This window comes from Danio rerio, chromosome 20, assembly GCF_052040795.2.
Source record: "Danio rerio strain M-AB ecotype USA chromosome 20, GRCz13ab, whole genome shotgun sequence".
Lineage (NCBI taxonomy): Eukaryota > Metazoa > Chordata > Actinopteri > Cypriniformes > Danionidae > Danio > Danio rerio.
Genome location: NC_141040.1, coordinates 27287501 through 27300712, shown reverse-complemented (window position 1 = coordinate 27300712; position 13212 = coordinate 27287501). Strand labels below are relative to the sequence as shown.

Here is a 13212-nt window from a genome sequence, read left to right as displayed (position 1 = left end):
AGACTTGCTGTGCAAAATCTTAAGGTTGTGATTGATTTTTGGTTATAGTTCTCTGCCTTTTAATACATTACATTTTAGAGGTGTAAGTCAAAAACTGCTTGTTATTTGTTTTTTTAAAGATGTTTTTTTTTGTTTTGTTATTTAACTATAGTTATCTATTATTTTATTTCATTTATTAGTAATTGTGTTAAATCGTACATGTTTTATGACTTTTAAAAAAAATCATTTGAAATGTCAAAAAGAAGAGTTATATCACAATTAAGTACTGTTCTATTAAATCTTAAATGTTTATTTCCAGTGCAGCTTGCAAACCATTAATGGAAATTGCTTAAACCCTTGCTTCCACTTCTTTTGAACACATTTTCTCTTCCAGATCTTGTTTCTCTCACTCTTTCAGGCCCATGTCTTTGCGTGTAAGTGTTGCAATGACACGATCTTTCAGGTTCTCTGGTGCAGCACATTTAGGCTCTGACTGAAGCGACTCCATGGTAATTTTCCTCCATAGGTACTCTATTTTAGCATCACAGTGCCAAGGGTTAAAGGTCAGCTCTACCCAGCTGGTATTAATATCTAATATGCCAGGTGACAGAAACTGCAGCCTGTTGTCACTGAGATCAACATACTCTAAGCGCTTGAGCTCTTGGAATACAGTTGGAGGAAGGCTGTCTATTCTGTTTTTTTGCAAGAAGATGTGTGTCAGGTTAGTAGAGCCACTAAAGGCTTTCACGTCCAAGGTCTGGATTTTGTTCTGGTCCAAATAAAGCCTCTCCAAAGCAGTGTGAGCATCTAGACACCCTACCGGAAGCTCTTCGATTTTGTTCTGCGAGAGGTGCAGAACCTTCAGATGTCTCAGATTTTGGAGTTGGGCCATTGGGAATTTCATGAGTTGATTTCCAGACAGGTCCAACCAAGTGAGATTGCTGTTGTTGGGAAACCAATCTGGGTGGATGTTGGAGATGCGGTTGTCTTTCAGCACCAGGTTGAGGAGTGGAGCATGACGGAAAACATACTCTGGTAGCTCTCGCAGTTCATTATCTGAGCACAGTTCAGATGAGGAGAGTTAGAGAACAATACAAATGTGACCTGCTGCATTATTTTAAGTAGTATTTTGGCTGTCCTAAAACCTTCTTCAAATATTTCTGGAGAAAATAGAGCAAAAAAGGTCAGGTATTGCATCAGTGCTCTTCATTAGCCTTAAATGGTGCAGTTTAAAATGTTCTTGTTTGGTCACAAGGGCCAGTAATGTTTGGCCCCTCAGTTTATTAAATTCATGTTTATTTATAAAGCACTTTTTACAATGTAGATTGCGTCAAAGCAGCTTAACATAGTTCTACTTAAGTCCAGATTTATATAGTCCAGAGTATATCTCTGGTCTTGTGTCATAACATGCATCTAGTAACCTTTGTTTGTCTAACAAATTACAGTTGGTTGTTCCCAAACTAAAAGATGACTGCTTTTTGGTGTCAGCTCCACATAACTGGAATAATTTACAATTTGACAAAGTCTGTGTTTATGTGCCACTTTTATAATTGCTTTTTAAAACTCATTTAAATGCTTTTGCAATTCTTAAGCAGTTTTTTTTATGACCTAACTTAGCCTATATAAGCCCTGCTCAAAAATCCAGCTTAGGCTGGTTAGCTAGTTTTAGCTGGTTGACCAGGCTGGTTTTAGAGGGGTTTTGGCCATTTCCAGGCTGATTTCCAGCCTGGTCTTAGCTGGTCAGGATGGGAGATGACCAGCTAAAACCAGCTTGACTAGCCTAGCCAGGCTGGGAGCCCAGCCAAAACCAGCTATGTCCAGCTTAAACCAGGCTGGTCAAGCTGGTTTTAGCTGGATTTGGCTGGTCATTTTCCAGCCTGACCAGCTAAGACCAGGCTGGAAATGGCTGGAAACCAGCCTGGAAATGGCCAAAACCCCTCTTAAACCAGCCTGGTCGACCAGCTAAAACCAGCCAACCAGCCTAGGCTGGTTTAAGCTGGATTTTTCAGCAGGTAGGGCAATTCTTTAACTACGAGAACTTTTAGTCTTGTGAAGTTAAGTAAAAATAATTGTTATAACTGAAGTGAGTGACTATAGCCTTCAAAAATACAAAACGATTTGTAATTAGAATTTGTTTGAGTACAAATAGACCTGTGTTAGGTAAAAAAATTGAGTTCATTCGCAACTTAGTACACACATTTAGTTATTGATATATTTATTATTTTAGTGATATATTCCTTTCTTTATTGAATTTTCAAGGGAACTAACAATACATTAACATTTACAGGTTAATTCAACCTCACCTGACGTTCACAAGCTCTTTTTTGTTGTTTTAATGCTGTTAAAATGTTATATAATAGATGCTATTTGTTTAGTATAGAAAATGGCCGTCTTTCGCGCCCTTAGTGCAGCCGTTAGAACAGGGGCAGATTAATGCCACCCAACTTCAAAACAGCATTCTCTGCTTGAACATGGTAACGTTAGTAATAATGTTAAAGCAGAGACGTTTCGATTCTCACAATTCAGATCAATTAAGTTAACGGATTAACAAAAATAATATACAAAAAGTAAAAACTTTTCCCCGTGTGGCTTTCTCCATTTTAACGGTCAATTACGACCACTGCTTAATTTGAATTCAAAGTCTTAAGTCTCAAAGTCGCATAGTGAATTCTCTCTCTCTCTCTCTCTCTCACACACACACACACGCACACACCACCTACCTGTGAGGTCAATGGTGTGCAGGTACTTCAGGTCTTTCAGAATGTCTGCCGGTAAACTGCTGAGTTTGTTGCCGGGCAGGTGTAACTCCTCCAGAAGCGGGACTGCTCTTAAGTGTTCAGAAGTCAGCACGGTCAGGTTGGTGAACTGGATGGTCAAAGAAGTGGTGCTGGGAGGAAGACCGTCTCCAGGAAAATGAGAGAGTCCAGCATCAGGACACACGACCTCGGTGGTTTTGGCGCTGAAGTGGCACGTGCATCTCTTTGGACACGAGAGGGCGTCCCGACTACACAGGACCAGCATCACCGCGAGCGCGCGCACGAGCCAGGAGTTCATCTTCACGAGCTTGAAGAAGAAAAAAGTTTAATTCAAACTATTTTCTCACAAATACTTGTTTACTTCATAAGACAGAGCTGTTTTGCTTTTGAGAAGATATTTACTTAGAGCAAAGCTAATTTCAACAAATGGTTAGGCCTATTACCATAAAGAAAACGTAAGAATGGCTAGATTAGTGAAATTGGCTGGTTATTTTTTTACAAGTGGTAAAACATCAATAAAAACACAATTTTACCTTGTGTAAATGTCCAGTTATTCCAAAATTCTGCTCATTAGTTTGGGTTATATAACCTGACAGAGACTGTCCAGTGTGTGCATCCAGCACTGTTTACAGGAAAATAAAACAGTCAGAGAAAACTCGTCACTAATGCAAATAGTGATCTGAACATGACTCAGGGTGAAAGTACACACCGCATTTCCAAAAAGAGTATTAATTAAAACAACTAAAATGTAGCAGACAGACCGTCGTTTTAATAAAAAAATAAAAAATAAAATAAATATTAGGCCTATTTACGAATGGTGGTGAAATCTAACATAAAAATATAAATTGAAAAAATGTTTATAGTGAAAGAACGACTAATAACAGTCTAGTGTTAGATCAATACATGTAAATGATTGATGTTTTCCTGAAGAATCAGCGTTGCACAATGAAGAAGAAGTTGCACAACACAAATGGGAACAAGTTTTCATTTCGAATCATACTGCAGGTTCCCGGTGATTTGTTTCATGCTGAGGAAATGGCTCAAGTTGATTCTGAAATTGATTTTGTGGTGAAATAAATATTACAGATAAAATGTACATTGAGTAAATTTCAGGCAAGAACTTAAAAAGTAAATTTACCTTCATATATAGAGCCTCTCACTCAAATAAAGCTTCTGATGAAACTTTAAAATTATTTTTTACTTGTAGCCTTTTTTAACTTTGGAAATAATAAATACTCATCTTTCTGATATTGCTACAATACATTCTGTTGCATGTTTTTTTACATTGTAGACTATCTCTTTCTGTTTGTTTGTTTGTTTGTTTGTTTATTTGTTTGCATTTTTTAGCTGAACAAATGTTTTTTGTTGTTAACTTGCTTTTTTGATGAAATATCCCATTTAAATATTTAAAGAACTATCAGGTTATTAAAGGTAAAGAGGTCTTCGAGTTCAGTACATGTGGTTTCCTTTAATGTTTCGTAAAAAAAAAAAGCTAAATTAAACTTATGAAAATACTGAAAAAACTTTGACCCAGTTAAATTAATTATCTTTGTTTAAAAAAGTGTGCTAAATTGACAGCAGTTTTACAACATTATTCATTTTCGTTTAGTCAGTTTTTCTTAACCTTAAAGAGATTTAATTCTGTTTAGCTATATACTGTAGCCTATATTATCAATTTTTTAGTTTATTTATTCAATAATTTTCTTTTCAGCTTAGTACCTTTATTAATCTGGGGACGCCACAGCGGAATGAACCGCCAACTTATCCAGCATATGTTTTATGCAGCGGGTGACCTTCCATCCGCAACCAAACACTGGGAAACACCCATACACACTTGCATTCACACATGCTACGGTCATTTTAGCTTATTTATTCACATGTCTTTGGACTGGAGGTAACCGGAGCACCTGGAAGAAAACCCACGTGAACACGGGAAAACATGCAAACTCCACACAGAAGCGCCAACTGACCCAGGTGGGACTCGAACCAGCCACCTGTGAGGCGATCGTGCTACTGTGCCACCGTGACGCGCTCTTATAATTATATATAATTTTATATTAAAATAGACAGTTTTACATATTATGACTGAACTGAATGTTAAAACACTTTAAAACTTTTAATAAACTTTATTTGATAAATAAACCTAGAATATTGGCGCTGAATAAAAACACGGACAGGATTTTAATAAAACAAGAGGAAAAGCATGCACAAGCTCTCTCAAGATGGGAAATGTTTGTGTTCAGCTCTGGGGTTAATTAATGAGGATGGCGTCTCTAATGGTCCTTGGTGACGCGACGCGCTCCACGCCAAACCCCTCCCGGTGTGCCCGCGCTGCGCTGGAGAGCCGGTGTCCCTCCGTCACCGCGGACAGTTCTGCAATGATCCTGTGCCGCTAGTGGAGCACGCGCCTTGCCTTTCTCCACAGTTCTGGGAGGGGACACCTGCGGGGACCAAGGATCCTTTGGAGAGCTCCAGTCCCCAGGAGAGTCGATGGAGACCTACAGCACCTACAGGAGGCTTCTGAGCTTCACGGAGGGTCTCGACAGTTTCCCGGAGAGTCCACATATGGCGGAGTTACGCGCCACACAAGAGCCGCTCTCTCTGGTGCCCAGGAGCGATGTGGCTCCAGCAGGGCTCCTGGCGGCTCAGTTCTCGTCTTCTGAAGCACCCACTCACCGGATCGTTGCTTTCTGGGATTCACCTTTGAGTCACTGGATTAACGTGTTTGTTGGCATAGTCCTGTGCTTCACCATGCTCGGGCTGGGCTGCACGGTGGAGCTCAGTCAGCTGGGCGAGCACATCCGCAAGCCCATCGGAGTGCTGCTGGCGGCGGTGTGCCAGTTTGTGCTGATGCCCCTCATCGCCTTCCTTCTGGCTCTTGCCTTCTCGCTCAACGATGTGGCCGCAATGGCCGTGCTGTTGTGCGGCTGCTGCCCCGGAGGAAACCTCTCCAACATAATGACTCTGCTGGTCAACGGAGACATGAACCTCAGGTAGATGACAGGTCTTTGCCCACATCCGACCAGTAATGCGGTGCGAGGGTGGTGAGGACAAACTGCATTGAAGTAAATGTTTTTGGGATGTTTGAGAATGTCTCTAACAAAGTATGAGAAATAATACACTCCAAAAAAAACCAAAAAAAAAACGTTGAGTTGTTTATTTAAGCCAATGGTTGAGTTAGAAAATATTTGGTGCTTTTTGGGTTATTTTTAACCTTTATTGGGTTATTTATTTATTAACTCATTTACTTAACTAATAAAATATATTATGAGATTGTATTTTAAAATGAAATGAAAATGGACAGGGCAGCATGGTGACGGAGTGTAGCGCTCTCACCTCACAGCAAGAAGGTCACTGGTTCGAGCCTCGGCTGGGTCAGTTGGCGTTTCTGTGTGGAATTTGCATGTTCTCCCCGTGTTCGCGTGGGTTTCCTCCGGGTGCTCCGGTTTTTCCCACAAGTCCAAAGACATGCAGTACAGGTGAATTGGGTAAGCTAAAATTGTCCATAGTGTATTTGTGTGAATGAGTGTGAATGGGTGTTTCCCAGTGGTGGGTTGCAGCTGGAAGGGCATCAGCTGCGTAATATGCTGGATAAGTTGGGGATTCATTCTGCTGTGGCGACCCCTGATTAATAAAGGGACTAAGCCGACAAGAAAATGAATGAATGAATGAAAATGGATAAAGCAGGTGGGACATCATTTGAAAATAAGATACCAGAAAAATAAAACACAGTGAATAAAACATTTTAAGAATAAACCGAAGATGACTTGGAGAGAAAAAAGTCAAACGAAACAAAACATAAAATAAATAAAAATCTATATTTAAAAGCTGTATGTATGCTTATCACACTCCAGAATATCAAACTGCACTGCTTGTCAGTCTTTGGTCAACCATTGCTTTAGGATGGTCTTTTGTGTTTCAGCATCATCATGACCATCTCCTCCACTCTCCTGGCCCTCGTGCTCATGCCGCTGTGTCTGTGGATGTACAGTCGCGCATGGATCAACACACCAGTGGTGGACCTTCTGCCCTTCGGCCCCATCATTCTGACCCTGTGCAGCACCCTCATCCCCATCGGCCTTGGCGTCTGGCTGAGACAGCGCTACATTCATGTGGCAGAAGTCATCATCAAGGTGCACACATTTCTAGCACTAAAATTTGATAATTGGATAAAGTTTTTCTTTTTACAATATATGAATCTATTTTCATCACTCCGAGATTAGGAAAACCCACATATAAATCTGAAATAAATGCAAATTTCACATATATAAATCATGATATGCAGTGCTCAGCATATATGACTACACTCTATTTTAAAAATGAATATTTTTAACCATTTTTAAGTGAATACGGGTAATACATTTAGCTGCATTTGAACAAAATAGATTTATTTATTAGATATATTAACATATAACAGATATATTTATTAAAATAATATTTTTGTCACCAAACATATTTAGAAATGGAAAGATAATACAATTACATTCATGAAAAATATTGCAAAAATAAATAAATAAAAAAACAACAGCATTTCAACAAAATAGTACTTTTTTATGTTTCTCTTGATTTTTGCTATTTTTAAAAAAAAAAATCATTTAAATATTAAATATAATTTTTTTTATATATATAACATAAATTTGGGCAACTAATTTTTGAACCATTATTGTAAGTAATTATGTTAGATGAGCTCCAGATTTGGCTCCAGTACTGACTAATCTAATGTATATGCACAAATACAATATTGTAAAGTATCCTATAGAAAATATTAGTTTAAACAAGAGATTTGTTGGGGGTGTATACTCATATATGTTGAGCACTATATTTTATATGCATGTATACATAAAAAATATTGTAAAAAAAACTGCTGCTTTTATATATAAATGTACATATGTGTTCAAATATATTAGCTTTAATGATATATATATATATATATATATATATATATATATATATATATATATATATATATATATATATATATATATATATATATATACGATATATATATATATATATATATATATATATATATATATATATGATATATATATATATGTATATACGGTTGAAGTTTTTATGTTGGAGAAAAGGAAATTTTCACAGTATGTCTGATAATATTTTTTTATTCTGGAGAAAGTCTTATTTGTTTTATTTCGGCTAGATTTAAAGCAGTTATTAATTTTTTTAAAACCATTTTTGGGAAAAAAAAAGATTAGCCCCTTTAAGCTGATTTTTTTTTCAATAATCTACAGAACAACCCATCGTTATACAATAACTTGCCTAATTACCCTAACCTGCCTAGTTCACCTCATTAACCTAGTTAAGCCTTTAAATGTCACTTTAAGCTGTATAGAAGTGTCTTGAAAAATACCAATTAAAATATTATTTACTGTCATCATGTCAAAGATAAAATAAATCCGTTATTAGAAATAAGTTTTTAAAACTATTATGCTTAGAAATGTGTTGAAACAATCTTCCCTCCATTAAACAGAAATTGGTGAATTAAATAAACAGGGGCACTAATAATTCTGACTTCAACTCTTCAACTGTGTATATATATATATATATATATATATATATATATATATATATATATATATATATATATATATATATATGATGGATAGGTTGGCGGTTCATTCCGCTGTGGCGACCCCGGATTAATAAAGGGACTAAGCCAACAAGAAAATGAATGAATGAATAATGAACATGTACATACATATTTGTAATTCCAGTTAGAAAAAATATATGTAACCCGCCATTTTTGCAATATTTTAAAATATATGTTGCATACATGACATATATTTTATATATGTCAAATTAAAATTTGAACTTCTAATTTGCATTTACATTTCCATTTATAAGATTTCTACATGGGAATACTGAACAGAGCAGAAAAAAAAGAATTTTCAATTTTTTAAATATAAAATATTGTACATAATCAATAACATGAAAAATGTTTGCTACATGTAGCTGAAGTTGAGATTTAACATCTTAAAACTTATTTTGGGAAACAGCCTTTAAATATGTGCTGTAATTGAAATCTACACGCTGTAAAACCTAACAGTCAACTTCATCAAATAAAATGAGTGTAGTTAACTCAAAACTGACTGGAAGTTAATTCCACTCATTTGAAAAGAGTTTTGAATTCAGCGTTAAAGCTAATTAGTTAATAAAATACCTCATTACATCAAACTAAATGGAGCAAGTTCACAGTACTCATATAAATTAGTGGTTTAACTCAAATGGTTTGTTGCAATCGGTTTCCTCAAATGGTTTGAGTTGACCTAACTTACTAACTAACTTTGGGTTTTACAGTGCTCAGTTGGTTTGAGTTCATTTATTGGGTTTTACTGTGCTCAAATTGCATCATTTACTTAAATGAAGTAAGTTCACAGTACTCGTTAGGATTAGTTTTTGCACTTAAATGGTTTGTTGCTATCGGTTTCCTCAAATGGTTTGTGTTACCTTAACTTATTGGGTTTAAGAGTGCAGATACAAACTGATGAGATACAACATTTAAAAGTGTATTCTGGATGTTTTCTTTACAATAAAAAAAAAAACTATATGAATGCCCAAAATATCAAAATAGATGAAAAAAACAATTTTTTTCCTGCAGTGCCTGGCCTTCAGTATAATATAAAATGATTAAACTTCATGCTGTCTTTTCTGAAATATCGCTGGTTGTGATGTCGTCCTAATGTCCACAATCTCTGGCCATTAAAGGAGTCTGAAGTGCCCGGGGCAAGGTGGCGTCACATACGCACGCATGGGTTCCTCCTTTCAGTTAAGCTTATCTAAGAACAGCCTGGTAAGGGTACAGTGGCGACTGTGAGATAGAGCGAGGACGAGGGAGGAGTAACAGAGACAGTGATAAAGAAACAAGTGTGGTTTCAGAGAAAGCACATCAAGTGGAGTGGATAAAAACTGGGCTGATTTGTCACTCATGGCTTGCACTTTTCTTTTCTAGTAGTAACATCGTGTGTCTCTCTGTGCCATTCACTCTTTTCAGGATTGATTCCCCAGGTCATTCATAGCTAAATATGTCACTTTCAATTGTTCACAGTCTCTTTAATAAAGGAAAGGCTTTATAGTTAATTGCTGCCTGCTGAATCTTGTTACACCATGTCATTTTTTCAGCAGTTTCACTGGACTTGGGAAATGTGTGTCGTTTACATCATGAGTGATTATACTTGTATGGTGAGATTAAGCTGATATAATTTGTTTAAATCTATGATAAAAATGTTTGTTTTTAAAAAAGGGGTTGTTTAGAATATTTAGACAATAAATTACCACATAATATTCAGTCTATTAGACGCATTTACTACGTGAAAATTACTATTTTTGAGCACATTCATTGTAACGTACACTGAAAAAATATATACGTTGAATTTCCTAAAAACATTTAAGGTGTTTGCAAAGAATTTTTATGGGCTAAATTCCTTCATTTATTAATTTTCCTTTGGCTTAGTCCCTTTATTCATTAAGGGTTGCCACAGTGGAATGAACCGCCAACTTATCCAGAATATGTTTTACACAGCATCCATACACACTCATGCACAGTCATACACTACAGCCAATTTATTTATTCAATTCACCTATAGCTCATGTGTTTGGATTGTGGGGGAAACTGGAGCACCCAGAGGAAAATCACACGAACACAGGGAGAACATGCAAACTCCACACAGAAATGCCAGCTGACCCAGCCAGGACTCGAACCAGCAACTTTCTTGTTGTAAGGTGACAGTGCTAACCACTGAGCCACCGTGTCGCCCATGGGCTGAATTTAAACAAATTGAACAATGCTAAATTTAATTTGGCTGTTTAAATTCACCCCATATAAATTGTTTGCAACCACTTACCTCAACAAAATGAGTAAATCCAAAGAATCATTTTTTTAGTGTACCAAGAAAATTAATAAATAAAATTATAAGACCTTCATTAGACCTAAAACATAATAGAAATACAAATCATGCGAGAATATGTCCACCCAAGTATACATAAAATTTAAAAAAAAAAATGTAAGAGCACATACTTTTAATTGATACAATTACAAATATTTTAGCCAATTTTTTACATTTTATTTAGATCTCATTTTATTTTAAGTTGTCAAAACAGATCAAATCAATTCAAATGGAAAATCTTCTTAAAAAAAGAAAATATAAATAAAATGGCGACCCCAGATTTATAAAGGGACTAATCTGAAAAGAAAATGAATAAATTAATATAATATAATATAATATAATATAATATAATATAATATAATATAATATAATATAATATAATATAATATAATATATTAATTTATTCATTTTCTTTTCAGATTAGTCCCTTTATAAATCTGGGGTCGCCACAGCGGAATGAACCGCCAACTTATTGAACATATGTTTTACATGGTGGAAATGTCAACTGAGCCAGCCAAGGTGCAAACCTATATATAATATATATAAACCTATTTCAAAATATCCATTATATCCATAAAAAATATTAATACAAGAATATATTTTTAAAAATGAATATGTTGTAATATATTGTAATATTTTTAATTATTCTAATGGACATTTTCACAATATTATTTTTTATTTCAAGGGTCTAGTCAATATGGAATTTGGTCTAATCTAACATCAAACCCATCTATTAAACCAATAAATAAAATAAAACAATCTTCTAAGAATATGTGTCCAATAGACCCATATAAATAAAATGTATTATGGGAATATGTTTATTTTGCACATTGTAAAACATTGTAGAAATATCTCCATTAGACCCCATACAATAAAATAATCATATAGTAAAATGTGTTCATTATATTCATAATAAATGATAAAAGTATTGTCAGAAAATGCCCAACAATCCAGAAAAAATGATGGTTATATTATAATATTTCATTAAAATTGGTTATAGTATTTAATTATAGACAGAAAAATATACTAATTTTCAGTATCTAGTGGTGGCGCGGTGGCGCAGAGGGTAGCACTGTCACCTCATAGCAAGAAGGTCACTGGTTCGAGCTTTGGCAGGGTCAGCTGGCATTTCTGTGTGGAATTAGCATGTTCTCCCTGTGTTGGCATTGGTTTCCTCCGGGTGCTCCGGGCTCCCCCACAGTCCAAAGACATGCATTATAGGTGAATTGGGTAAGCTAAATTGTCCGTAGTGTAGGTGAGTGAATGAGAGTGATCTGTTGCAGCTGGAAGTACATCCGCTGTCTAAAAGATATGCTGAATAAGTTGGCGGTTCATTCCACTGTGGCAACCCACAACCCACAAGCCCACAATAAAGGGACTAAGCTGAAAAGAAAATAAATGAATGAATTTTAAGAATATAAAAATGAAACTCAACAGCCTATCCAAACATCTGCATGAGTGTGTAATGTAATGTCAGTGAGTAGGATTTACCTGTGTGTTGCTGTGCTCCAGGTGTCTCTGTGGTCTCTCCTGGTGACTCTGCTGATGCTCTTCATCATGACTGGCACTATGCTGGGCCCGGAGCTGCTGGCCACCATCCCTGCCTCTGTCTACCTGGTGGCTGTGCTCATGCCAATGGCTGGCTACGCTGCAGGATACGGCCTTGCCACGCTCTTCGACCTCCCCCCTAACAGCCGCAGGACTGTCTCTTTAGAGACCGGATGCCAGAACATTCAGCTCTGCACTGCTATCCTGAAATTGGCGTTCCCCCCGCAGTTGATGGGTGGCATGTACATGTTTCCTTTGCTGTACGCTCTCTTCCAGGCCGCAGAGGCTGGCATCTTCATCCTGGTTTACCGCATGTACAGGAAAGAGGTTTTACACAAACAGGACCTCATGGAAGACGATGATGACGACACGAATGTATCCTACAAGAGAATGAAGGAAGAAGATGTGCCGTTTGATTCTACATATGGCGCGGTAATAGTGAGCGATCCGAATGTCATTGTGCTCGAGTCACAGGATGGTGCTGGAAGTCCTACGCCTGTGTAAAAACACACACATACAAAAAAACTACTGGACTACACTGGACCTGTGTAATTGCATAAGGATTGATCCATTTCATTAGTTTTCTAACTAATCACTCGCAGAGTTTTAATGATAACGTGCCAAAAATGATTGCAAGACTGTGAAAATGAAAACTAATATCTTGACATCACTCAGAGGTGATAGGAAAGTTATTCAAGCCAATGTTTTAATGCTTTAAATCTTCATATAAACATGCTAAACATTGCCATTCAATGGAATTTTCTGAAATTAGCATAAAATATATACAGTTTTCAAAAGCAAATGCACATGCTAGGACAAATATTATATGAAAGCTATCAATATTATTTGAAAAAATGTAAGATATATAAATTTTTATACATTATTCTCTAATATAATGTACACATTTAAAAGTAAATGACAAGGTCAATCATATTGGAGTAATTCAATACATTTAGGCATGTATACTTGGTCATGATGATCTACCAAAATTGAAACTAAGCATCAGAATAGAAAATAATGGTGAT

The 13212-nt window shown here is 36.2% G+C and overlaps 2 protein-coding genes across 3 annotated transcripts in view; one reads left to right on the top strand and one right to left on the bottom strand.

Moving 5' to 3' along the window:
* Positions 1-263: 263 nt before the first annotated feature.
* si:dkey-90m5.4 lies at positions 264-3385 on the bottom strand. Its single transcript, NM_001044772.1, is given in 3 exon segments — positions 264-1035; positions 2700-3042; positions 3269-3385. Coding segments are annotated over 2 exon segments (984 nt in total). The 5' UTR covers positions 3034-3042; positions 3269-3385; the 3' UTR covers positions 264-385.
* The window catches only part of slc10a4 (solute carrier family 10 member 4), a 10665-nt gene continuing 603 nt past the window's right edge, over positions 3151-13212 (top strand). Inside the window, 3 exon segments of one of the 2 annotated variants that reach the window (NM_001044803.2) lie at positions 3151-3190; positions 6658-6868; positions 12152-13212. The exon segment at positions 12152-13212 is cut by the window's right edge and continues 603 nt beyond it. In NM_001044803.2, coding sequence (NP_001038268.1) covers positions 3162-3190; positions 6658-6868; positions 12152-12691 — 780 coding nt within the window. In that variant the 5' untranslated portion in view covers positions 3151-3161 and the 3' untranslated portion in view covers positions 12692-13212. 2 annotated transcript variants of the gene reach the window in all.